This window comes from Podarcis erhardii (assembly GCF_964252035.2).
Source record: "Podarcis erhardii genome assembly, chromosome: Z".
Classification (NCBI taxonomy): Eukaryota; Metazoa; Chordata; class Lepidosauria; order Squamata; family Lacertidae; genus Podarcis; species Podarcis erhardii.
In genome coordinates, this window is record NC_138504.1 from 19,504,705 (window position 1) to 19,517,252 (window position 12,548).

The following is a 12,548-nucleotide window of genomic DNA, read 5'->3' on the forward strand; positions in this document are numbered from 1 at the left end:
TTCCTTCCTCCTCTGGGTCCTTCTGCCCCCTGGGGTTTCATCCCTCCTGGACTCTTCTGACGCTGACCCCCCTGAGTCTTGCCCTTCCTTCCGGCGGGCTTTGGGACCTGGCTCCCTATCCGGGCTATCTGCTGTGTCGCTCGCCTGTACATTTGAACTTGGTGCGTGCGCCCAGCCGGTGACTTTCCTCTTGACCGTTTCCCCGCTCTCCGATGGAGGCGTGGCCAATCCTGACTCATCTCCTCCCTCTGGTGGTGGTAAGACTGGTCCCGATGCCTGGGACTCCTCCCCCCCACTACGCTCCGGTGGGGACGCTGGTCCTGATTTCCAACTGCTGCTCAGGGAGTCCCCGCTGGCCCCTTCCTTCTGGGGTTTCCCCCTTGGCACCTCCCTTCTGGCCATCGGTGCTCCTCTCTGTGAATCTTCCGATTCGCTGGAGAGACTCGTGGACTCTCTCTGACCACTGTCACTGCCTACACCCCCCTCGTATTCCTCCTCCTCACTCTCCATTTGCTCCTTCTCCTGTGTCTCTGCTCCTGAACCCCTGACAATTATCAAAATCCGTTCCGTGCTTCTCAAAATATTAAAGGTAGTTTACACCAGGAAAAAATGCATGCAGCGGTCATCACATATATTTATTGTGGTCTCCGATCTTTGAGTGCTGGTCCTTATGTAGCCAGCAAGGAACAAGTCTCTGCATGAAATGGAAGACTACCAGAATAAAACTTACTCTGCTGCCCACCTTACAGTGAGCAGTGATGGGGCCAGGCAGATTTCTCTTGGAAGGCTGTTCCAAATCTCGGACAGCACCGCTGAAAATATCCTGTTTGGATGCCCACTTTCCATATCTCTCCTGACAGGGAGGCCCAAAGCAAGGCTCTAGAAGGCTAACAGAGTTTTTGGGCAGCAGGGTCACATGCAGAGAGATGTCACTTGTACAATTCTACCCTTCCTACTCCTAGGGAAGGGGAAGTTAGTACTCAAGCAGCTAAAGCCCCACCCTCTAACCACTGCTGAACCTTCTGCGGCGGTGATGCTGGTTTCTGGGATTTCACAATATGTTTCCCATCCACTCCCAAGCCCACAAAATGCATTTTCTCTCACACTTCCCTCTGCCCTTCCTGGCCTATTTAACCATTGCCTGGAAAGCAGAAACTCTGCAGGGGACGCTTTTCCTTAGGCATGGTGACCCAGTGCTGAGAAAAATGCCCCTTCCTTAATGTCTTCTTGCTCTGTAGCTGTTAAGAGGTGCAGTTAGCAAACTTCACTCTACATGAGATGGCCAGGACAAAGGATGGTGGGGAAGAGGCCAAAGCAGCAAATGAGACTAGTGTGCATTGAGTAAAGAGAGGTGCTGGGCTGGTGTGGAGATTGCAGCCTGGGTCCCCTCTGCACTGTGAGGTCCAAGGGTTCTCACCTGCCCATGCACTGAAGGAAGCCTGAGGAGGAACTGTAGCTCTGTGAGCATATACTTTCTCAGGCTTTATCCCTGGCATCTCAGTTTTAAAAGATGTGCTAGGTAGCTGATTACAGTGAGCAATTTTTACCTGGAAACGCCCTGGCCACAGTCCCAACCTGGATCACTCCATCCCTTTCTGCAGTCCCTTTTGTTTGCTTGCTTGCTTGCTTTGAAAGAAACACAGATGGACAAAGTGTCTAACCTGGCAGCTTTCTGTGTTTCCTAAAGTGTAAAGGTAACATGAGAAGGGGGGCAGGGAGGAGTTTGAAAGAGAATGGAATTCTGGTCCTGGCAGTGCTGTTTTTCTAGGAAAAGAGGTGCCAGAACTCAGCATGTATACCTCACTTGTTCTCTTATAATGGCAATGGCACCTACCTGAGAGGTGTCGGAACTGAGTGAGTTCAGGCTGAAAAAGGGTCCTGGGTGCTGGAATAGAGAAGGCACATATTGACACAACTAAAGCTGTGTTCAGATGATACATTTTTCAAAGACAAGACTCCAAGTGCAGTCCTGACATTGCAAATCTCCCAACCTTGCTTAAATACATTCAGGAGTGGGGCATAAGCTTGCATAATCATTCTTTTACTTTTCCTCCTCCCTTTTCTGGAGGAGTTTCCTCCCTCGCTTTCCAGTACCAACCACAGTTTATGTTACACCTATTAATGCTGCAAGCCTTGGCCCACTCAAACAGAGGTTACCATGTGAACCAGGTACTATGCACAGGATTCAACTTGTGCAATGGGGCTTCCTTCCCTCTTCTCCTTCCATGGAGCCCTGCCCTCCGCCAAACCCAACCCCTGAAATCCTGAACAGTGCCCAGGGGGACTAGAAGAGGGTTGTTCTGTCTGACAAGCCAATGCTTGCCCTAACAGAACCACCGCCATTGAAAACTATAGTTTGTGGTGGGTTTGCAAACCAGGGTTTTGAGGGAATGTGGCTTTTGTTAACTGTGGCATGTGCTGGTGTACATGCAATGTGAGATCATGATGATGCATAAAGAGCAATCCCCAACGATATTAATTGAAATGAACTTTCGTCATTTGAGCCTATAGTTGTGGAATTTGTGTTTAATCCAGGGTTTAGCTGTATTAAGGAAGTTCCTGAAAATCCTGCAACAACGTAGCCCATGAAGTATGTCCTTTCAAGTGAAAAATAAAAACAAAACCTTGTCTCTAATTTTGAAGGTATCCAAGAATAGGCATTTAGGCCCAGTGGACTCATGTTTTGCTTCTGAAACGACAAATTGCTCTCTGCAAATGCTGATGTTCTTGTTTTTCGTTTTACAATTTTAGCCCATATAGGGAGGCTTTAATACACGGTTTTTTCCTGTTCCGGCTAAGCAGTTAAACACAATAGTCCTTGTTCACCCCAGCATGTATTTCATGTTTCACAAGGGAAGTCTTAAGACTTAAGAGGTCAGCTGTGTATCCTGCTAACTTCAGATAATAAGCTGTCCATCTATTTGGCAGCAGCTTTCTCTTTACAATGGGATAAGCAATGGCTGTATTGCAGATCAGTAACATCATCATCATCATCATCATTTACTGTAGACAGACTTATAAACAATTATTAAAATTTTGGCTGCCCACATTCCAGTCCTTCTTGCATCCAGTTTAACCCCTTGCCTGCCTAAGTAGTGCTACCTCCTGCAAGTTGAAGGGTATTTCCTGACTTTAATCTTGAGCTCTAGTTCTCTCTCTCAACTACAGATGTTCATGAAAGCCCAGTTTGACTATGACCCCCGGAAGGACAGCCTGATTCCTTGCAAAGAAGCTGGGCTGAAGTTCCAAACAGGAGACATCATTGAGATCATCAACAAGGATGACAGCAATTGGTGGCAGGGCCGGGTAGAGGGCTCCTCCAATGGATCCGCAGGACTCATCCCTTCCCTGGAGCTACAGGAGTGGTATGTCCTTTGGATGAGGCCCCTGCCTGCCTAGTGCTCCTCCCTTCCAGGTTCCCGGCTGGATCTCTTCAGGTTCCTCCCATCTTGTGATAGGATCTCTGGTGTTGCCTACAGCAGGCATCTTCAACCTTCTCTGACCCAGGACCCACTTTTAATCCAAACATGGGCTGGGGGACCTATTTATTTTTCCATATTTTTTGCTTGGTGGTAGTGCTACTGTTGTGACCCACTATACAAAGACCAGTGGCCTGCAGCATCTTCATATTGGCATTTGGGTTCCTTGCCTTCTCTTTTCATGAGTATTCAAAGCTCTTAATTCCACCCCTTTCCAGTTGTTGGTAAAGCCTGTCTTTGATTTAGCAGAGTGTGCTGCAAATCTCAGAGACAGAAATAATGCTATAGATTTGTTGGCTTCAGAAGAGCTAACGTGCTCCAAAGGCCAAAACAAGACCTCAAATGTTTGAGGCAACCAATGCGTCCTCATTTTGACCTACGAATCATTACACTTGCCTTTTGATGTTCCTGAAGATCCATGCCTCAATTCTACAGAACAGATGTGGGGAACCTTTTGCCCTCCAGATGTTGCTGAACTTCAACTTTCATCACCCTTGGTCTTTGCTTGCTTGGGCTAATGGGAGTTGCAGTTCTTCCTGTTTGTTGAATGCTCTCCCTGGGGAGGCTTGCCTGGCACATTCATTCCATATGTTTAGGCACCAGGTGAAAACATTTTTCTGTAACCAGGCCTTCAGCTGATTAAATATTCCGTGGTCTTTTAAATTTGTTTGTGGCATGGTGATTATTGGTTTCTTTTGTTTTAATTTTATTATGGAATCTGTACCTTTATGTTGTGAACTACCCTGTGATCTTTGGATGAAGGGCAGTATAGAAATTAAATGAGGTAATCGTCATCACCGTCATTCAGCAACATCTGAAGTGCCAAAGTTTCCCCACGTCTGCCATAGAAAGTCCTCAAACTTGTTGTTCTTCTCCCCCCCACCCTACAAACACTTTGAAGGAGAGAGATCATTGCCTTGATTAAGCCATCAGTTTGAAGCACTGCTCCCAGGTTTTGGTCAGGGAAAAGAAAAGAGGGGGCTTGATTTTATTGCCACTTTCTTCTTACTACAATATACCTTTTCCCCTTTCCTGCAGGCGCGTTGCAAGCATGCCCCAGGGCAACTCCAGCGGAACCCAAAGCTGTAGCCCTTTCGGAAAGAAGAAGAAATGCAAAGACAAGTACCTGGCAAAGCACAGCTCAAGTGAGCACCTCCTTGTCTCCCTCCTCCTCCACTGTTGTCCCACATTCCTTTTCCCCCTGCCTTCAGGGTGAAACCAGGGGTTAGGAGCTTCTAGTCGGTGGGTGAAATTTGACCCAGCACAGGTGTTAATTGAGCCTGGGAGGCTGTTTTCCCCAAACCACATGCACCATATGAGATGTCTGGTGCAGGGCAGGGAGTGATGCAGCTGTTCGTCAAGAGTTCCTCAGGGGGAAGATCCATGCAGAAGGCAGGCTTCAAGTCACCACCCATTGTTCAAGCCTGTTGAGCCATGGTGCTTCAAAGATCTTTGCAGGCCCTGCATGGTGCTTTGAAGTCCTGGCGTTCATCTCCTGATGTCATTGTGATGTCAGGTGATTGACAGGGTGTGGGGACCTTTGGGGCTCAGTGAAGGATCTTATTTTCTGTCTCTCTCTCTCCTAGTTTTTGATCAATTGGATGTGGTGTCCTATGAGGAGGTGGTGAGGCTGCCAGCTTTCAAGCGGAAGACACTGGTGCTTATAGGTATGACACAGTGCAACCCACAGAGTACTGACTTGTCTCTAAATGATAAAGGAATAAATGAAATATGCAGCACGTAGTCACAGCTATATGTGCTGTGGCTTTTTATAGCCAGCCCCACTCCAGCAGCCAATGGATTTCAACCCAATGCTAGTTCTACTCTGAGTAGAGGTGGTAAAGTGAATGGACAAAGAAGGATTGTGGAGTGCGGAAATCAGAGGCTAGATAAAATCATTTATATTCTGGTTAAAGCTGGTCAGTGGTATAGGTTTAAGATGGTCAGATAAGCATAGGGAATGGATGAATTAGTCTGTGTCTGGTCTATGTCTGCTCTTTGTCAGTTTTTAATGAGTGCACCTATAACTGCTTTGTCCAATTTCTGCAAATGACCTTGACATAAAGAAGTGTATGAAAATGTTCATTTAACTATGTATTTTGTGATTACTCATAATTAAGAATTATCTCAATGTACACATTCCTTAACACATTATGCACATGCACATGTGCACAAACACAAATTACACACTTTGGTAGTATTTTTGGGTGGGCTATCACAAAATATGGTGGATAATAGCATTCTGATCCAGGTCACTTAAAAATATGCAGACCAAACAAAACTATTCATCCTTAGAGAGAGGGCAAAAGAGGCCGACTTTGACATTACATTGTGATGTGCCCTTTCCCTGATGTAAGTGGAAGTTCTTCGGTTATGAGAAAACGGAGCTGGAGCATCATTTTGCTTTTATTGTTTTTCTCCCTTTCTTGGGCCAGGGGCCAGCGGAGTTGGCCGAAGCCACATTAAGAACACCCTGCTCAGCAAGAACCCGGAGAAGTTTGGATACCCCATTCCATGTAAGTCACCCAGAACGCAAAATTTTATTTTATTTTGGCATTTATTTAGCATTGCTTAGCCTCTGTCCCAGCTTCTTCCTAGACTTGTAAGTTAGCATATGTGCTCCTTTCCCCTCTCCATATTATCCTCACAACAGCTCTGTGAGGCAGATTAGGCTGAGAATTTAGGACTGGCCCAAGGTCACACAGTGAACATCGTGGCCAAGTGGTAATTTGAATCCTGGTCTCCCAGGCTTATGTCCAGCACTTGAACTATAACACCAGACTGGCTCCATTGCATGTTTCTTTCGGTTGCAGTGTGTCACCAAAGTAGCATGTGGTATAGAAGACATTGGGCCGTATTCAGTGCTACTGTGCTGCTAATGTAGTAGACCTCCTCTTGCATAATGTAACTTTCCCCTCTTCTCTTTTCTGTCCAAACCTGCTTCAAAGCATTAGAGGACTCTCCAGAGCAGATTTAATAAAACACTACGCCTAAACATGCTCATTCAATAATGTTTTTAAAAGGACCTCTGTCTACCCCACTGAAAGATGAGCATTAAAACATCCCTCCCACACCCATAACACACAACTCTCTAAATTAACAGTGAAAGGCCTAGTGAATAAAAGTGTTTTAGTCTGGTGCCCAGTGTGCTTCCCTGGGGAGAGCATTCCAAAAATGGGGGCTACCACTGAGAAGGCTGGTTCTCATGTCAGCACTTTCCAACATGCGGAGAAGGTCCTCTGATGACTAATGCACTCTGTTCTTCCTCCTCCACTTGAGATTGTAACGAATTCCAGCTGTGTTCTTCCTTCCCCAAGCTCCCAAATAACTCAAACTGGACCTGTAGGCAGATTTGCTATCTCCTTGCAGCAGCCCAGCTCCCATGTCTCTCTCTGCCCCTTCTTCTGCAGACACCACCCGCCCTCAGAAGAAGAACGAGGTGGATGGGAAAGACTACCACTTTGTCACCACGGAGGAGATGACAAAAGACATCTCTGCCAATGAGTTCCTGGAGTTTGGGAGTTACCAGGGCAATATGTTCGGCACCAAATTTGAGACTGTGCACAAGATTCACGAGCAGGACAAAATTGCTATTCTGGACATTGAGCCACAGGTAGGAAAGTGCAGCCTGCTGCTTGAAAAAAATATATGAAGCGTTCTGAGAGCACCTTTGTACCTTTAGCTTCGGGATGGGGAGCGTGTGGTCCTCCAGGTGTTGTTGAACCCCCTCCATCTCTCAACATCCCCAGCTACTTAGCCCTGCTCACCCTGCTCCACAGTTTAGCTTGTTGCAAACCTTTGTAAAGGGACAAGAGCTTAGGAGCCAGAGGTGGAGGAGAGGGCAATATTAGCCACAAAATGTTCTATGCTGAAGGTGCGCAGGAAGGGAATGGGAGTAGGATCAAAGGGAAGGGGGTTGGTAAGTGAACAGCAGCTTGTTTTAGCCTCTCCTCTGCCCCGCTGAGCCCAGGAGAAAGTGCTAAAGAAACACGTGTATTTAAACTCCTCGAGAACCTGGCATGGGCGAATGAACAATGCAAAAGTCAGAGTTGTGCACATATTTACTGAAGTGCAAGGACTGCTGATTTCCTTGCCTCACTTATTTTGGACACATTCGCACCGTGTATTCAGAGTGGCTTGAAACTGGGGGGTACTGTGCTAGCTTTGTCTCTTAAGTCAGATGGGAACTGTAGTTGCATTTAAGATGCTTTAGTGAGTGTGTTCCCCTTTTTCTTGAAGAACAAAACTGAAAGGAAAAGGTGCTGCAGGAGCATCTTGCCCTAAAATGAGGTAACGCAAGTCTGCAGCATCCTGGACAGGCTTGTCATTCAGGCAGGCAGGGAGGCGTGTGGGTATGCAGCCTTTTAGCTTTGTAGGAACTATGCCCCAATGGCTCTTTTCTTTTCCCCCAGACACTGAAGATCATCCACACAGCTGAGTTCTCACCCTTCATTGTGTTCATCGCTCCCACGGACAAGGCAGATCAGGTAAGGTGTCAGTGTTACATTAGATGCATGACATCTCCTTATGCTCCACCCTCGTGGTACAGTTGTACCTTGGTTTTTGAACAGCTTATTTCTCAAGCATTTTGGCTCCTGAATGCTGCAAAGCCAGAAGTGACTGTTCCGGTTTGGGAACTGTTTTTGGAAGTCGAACATCCGACGGGGCTTCCGATTGGCTGCAGGAGCTTCCTGCAGCCATTCAGAAGCCATGCTTTGGTTTCTGAACATTTTAGAAGTCGAACGGATTTCCGGAATGGATTCTGTTTGACTTCCAAGGTACAACTGTGTGCCTTTAGATAAGTCACACTTAAGCCTCTACTATGGAGTGCCTGCGGGACGCAGGTGGCGCTGTGGGTTAAACCACAGAGCCTAGGACTTGTCGGTCAGAAGGTTGGTGGTTCGAATCCCCGTGACGGGGTGAGCTCCCGTTGCTCAGTCCCTGCTTCTGCCAACCTAGCAGTTCGAAAGCACGTCAAAGTGCAAGTAGATAAATAGGTACCACTCTGGCGGGAAGGTAAACGGCGTTTCTGTGCGCTGCTCTGGTTTGCCAGAAGCGGCTTAGTCATGCTGGCCACATGACCCGGAGCTGTATGCCGGCTCCCTCGGCCAATAAAGCGAGATGAGCGCCGCAACCCGAGTCAGCCATGACTGGACATCATGGTCAGGTGTCCCTTTACCTTTATGGAGTGCCTGCATGTAGCAGTAGATTCTGGGGCATGGTTCCTTAGCAGAACACAATGACAACTTCCCCCCAAATGGGCCCATTGGACCAAACAAGAGGGCGGGGGCTGACGACCACTGCCTTAACCTTTCTTCCATACCTCTTGCCAGAGATCAGTTTAATGAAGCCAAGATCTCTTTTCCCTTAAGATGCAACTTTCGGTAGAGTGGGTTTAATCTGGCTTTATCCACCCATTCTGCCACGCAGCTCCTTTGATTTAGAGCAAGTTATGTTGCTTACACCACCAAAATTGTTAGGGATCACCAGATAACCTAGCAGCCAGCCTGGTGCCCTCCAGCTCTTGTTGATTACAGATTGTCTTATTCCTGTCCACAGGCCATACTGTAGGTGGGGTTGGACTCAATTATCTAGAAAGTTACAGGTTGCCCACCCCTAACCTGGTGCCTGCTTGGATTTTTGCGGAGGGGGATTAGGTGTCCGTGATTTGACCCAGTAAAGAATGCACGGGGTGTGTGTGTGCTGATTAGTATTAAAAGATCCTAAGTGTTGAGAGGTCTGGTGTTTGTACACATGAATTAAAATGCATAGAGCTAATGAGTGGACCATGGGAATTATATCACTAAGGCCACCCAGGATTAATTGGCACATTTCAAGAACCACCACCACATACATGCAGCCTAGCCATTTTGCAAGCAGTTTAGCAAAGTTCTAGGCTGCATCAAGGCCGTTGCATGCTGAACTGAGAAACCCCGCAAAGTGTACAGAGCAGCTTCAGCTAGACTGTCTACCTGATGTCACTAACTGCGAACAATTCCTCTTCCTTTGCAGTCGGATACTTTGCTGCAGCTTCAGAAAGATTCAGAGGCCATCCGGAGCAGATATGCTCACTACTTCGACCTGTCGCTGGTGAACAATGGTGTTGACGAGAGCCTTGAGCAACTCCAGGCGGCCTTTGAGCGCGCTTGCAACTCTCCCCAGTGGGTTCCTGTGTCTTGGGTGTACTGAGCTGGCCTGGTAGCTCCCAGATCCCCTCTGCCTGCCCTCATTACAGCAAGTTGAGGACAAAGAGGGTCACCCATTTGCCTGCTCTGTGCTTTGTCCAATGCACAACCCCCTCGTCCTGTCCCCATTCCTCAGGGCAGCTGTTGCTCTGTTACTGCCAGGGCAAGAGCCCCATCCTTCCAGCTGCAAACACCCTCAGAAGAGTATGTGCATGGCTTGTGCTTAGCACAGGGTAGCCCACACATACAAATGTTGGCACATAAGGAGGAAAACCCCTATCCAAAACCATTAAGATGTCTTCAGGAGTGGTATTAAGAGCACCTTCTGGTGTGAAAGCCATATGATGTGAATGCTAAGATGCAGGCTGAGCCGTGTTTTAAACTGAACAGTGCCACCTGTTTTAGAACCCTAATTTCTTTAGATCTTGTCAAGTGAGATTTCCTTACTGTAATACACCACTGCTCCTTCAAGCTCCCCACATATTGCACACTAATCTTCTGAGTGGATGCTTCTTTGAATTTTACACATCTGCTGTCACCCACTGTAGGGTGATCAGGCAGTTAGTGATCAGTATCTCCTTCCCCAGACATGTGGACCATTGTCTCTCTACAGACTTGTACTTGTCCAACTGTTCATGCTCAGAATCAGTACAGTTGTGAATAACACAGTCTTGGGAGCCAGAGTAGATGCTATTAAGTTTTAACTGGCAGCTCATGACACAAGGAGGGAACAGGAAATAACTCAAGACTCTCAGCACCTGCATGTTGTGCTCTGTAAAGAAATTGCTCATGGCACATTTCTCACGTATTAGGGTGGCTCACTTGTTATATGCAAAATAACTGCCCTCCCTCCCATATTTGCCTTATCAAAAATGATTAACAGAGCAAGTTCATTCCACCTCCACCTGCAAGCACAACCTTTGTGGGAGGTTGTTATTCAACTAACTGTCCATGTCTAAAACAAGATTGAGATATGTAACTAGCGGTTAAGGGTGTAGGGGTGTAAGCTTGACCTGCATTGAAACCTCATACCTTTGAGGATACCAAAAAGACCCAAAAGATGTGCAATAGGGACCTTTGGTTGAGTCCATTACAGGGAAATCAAGCAGCAATAAAGTGTTGAAATATTGCAGGACTTGTGTTTGTTATTACCCCACTACTCCCCAGATGGCAGAAGACGACGCTTACCCACCAGGACCAAAAAACGTGCCAATTTAAAAGCTGCCCACCTGCAGCTGGCGGTATTCCCCACTGGACTGGCATGGGCACTCACAACAGCCAACCACCATTGCTCCTAGGAGACAAATGCCAGCTTCTGATGCATTAAATCTCCATCCCTTGGAGCAATTGTGCCAGCAATTAAAGCAGCCACAAGTGGGACCTTACAGCCTGTCCACTGAACCCTTTTTACTCTTTCTACCACATTGTGAAAAATACTTGGGGAAAATGGGCTTCTCTGGCAGACATACCTATAGGTTTGGGGCTCAGTGATTCCTGTTTTCTAAACTCTACTTCCCCTCCTCCAATGTTGGGCACAGAGGCATCTGCATTAGCTTTGGTTGCAGCGGTTAAGCAGATTTGGAGAGCCTGCATCACTCCTTTGAGGAATGTCTTGAAGAGCATTATCCTCTACCAACATTAAGCTCTTTTCATCAGAAGGGCAAGGTACACTAGGCTGCTACTCCTGGGACCTAGAAAAGGCCTATTATTTGCCAGTTGATTTGCTAGGCTGTTTCTTCCTCTCTTCGGAGTGAATATTTTTAGCAAGTTCTTTGATCGCTGCCTGTGTAAACTGTTGGTGCAGGATGAGGGCACAAAGACAACTTATCGAAGGTTAAGCTGGCAGAAGCAGCAGTAGAAACACTGTGTCCAAAGCTTGTTTATGTGGCATATCCTCTGGTGGTTATGGTTTTAAGTGTGGCACCTTGGCCCAAACAAAACAATACAATTTCCCTTAGCATCAAGCTCTTTCTAGACCACCTCCTGACTCAGATCCAAAGATGTGGTGGCATGAGCTGGCATCCAAATATTTAGGCAGCAGGACCTCAAAGCAAGCCTGGGAAATCCTGCCTTGGGAACAAAGCTGTCAACTTAGATTTGAAAATAAAGAGACCAGCAGCCTCAAAATAAGGGATCAGCAGCCAAAATAAGGGATTTTAGTCAACCAGCAGCCAAACGAAGCCTCAAGCGGTGGTTCCCACAGCGCAGCAACCCGGCAAAGGGGATGCAGCAAGGGAAACCACCGTCACCTCTCTGCTGGGAAGTGCTGAGCAAAGGCGAGTCCCCAGGCAACGCGGCCAATTTGATCAGCACAAGGCATGCAAGCTCCACCCCCCAGTCGTTCTTGAACTCCTTATTGGGTGAGCAACGCAGCCAAGCAACACAGTTGGAGCCTCCCTCCTGCCTGGCCGGCAGGGAGAGGAGCTGCTTCCTTTGAAACCCGGGAAATTTAAGGGACATCATCAATAAGGGACAGCAGCGGGACACGGCACTGGGATAAGGGACTTTCCCGCCAAATAAGGGACAGTTGACAGCTATGCTTGGGAACCTTATAGTTGCCATCGTGGTGGTAGTGTAAAATTTGGAGAAGGCATATTCCGTTTTCAAAAGTGCACTCCCCAACTCTACATGCTGTACCTGCTAAGCCCCAGCCTTCTACAATAGTTGGAGAATCTCAGGACCATCACATAGTCCTTCAAGGCCTCTTATTTGGTTCTGAGGACTTCCCAGGCACACCCTTGAATGTTCTTGGCAGCCCAATGAATGTGTCACTGAAGTAGACTAATGCCTGTTGCTTGCTTGGAAGGAGGGTAGCGTGTGGTTTCTGAATAGTTGGAATGTAACCTACTGCCCCAAAAGGTAAGTAGCAGAAAGCCATTGTTCT

General features: G+C 47.3%; 1 protein-coding gene across 1 annotated transcript in view; it reads left to right on the plus strand.

The window, feature by feature from the left end:
- The window catches only part of MPP1 (MAGUK p55 scaffold protein 1), a 35,839-nt gene extending 25,043 nt beyond the window's left edge, over window positions 1-10,796 (plus strand). The window contains exons 6-12 of the mRNA XM_081848097.1: window positions 3,169-3,365; window positions 4,518-4,624; window positions 5,066-5,146; window positions 5,915-5,995; window positions 6,890-7,092; window positions 7,892-7,966; window positions 9,492-10,796. Coding sequence (XP_081704223.1) covers window positions 3,169-3,365; window positions 4,518-4,624; window positions 5,066-5,146; window positions 5,915-5,995; window positions 6,890-7,092; window positions 7,892-7,966; window positions 9,492-9,668 — 921 coding nt within the window. The 3' untranslated portion in view covers window positions 9,669-10,796. The remainder of the gene's footprint in view (window positions 1-3,168; window positions 3,366-4,517; window positions 4,625-5,065; window positions 5,147-5,914; window positions 5,996-6,889; window positions 7,093-7,891; window positions 7,967-9,491) is intronic.
- Window positions 10,797-12,548: the final 1,752 nt, after the last annotated feature.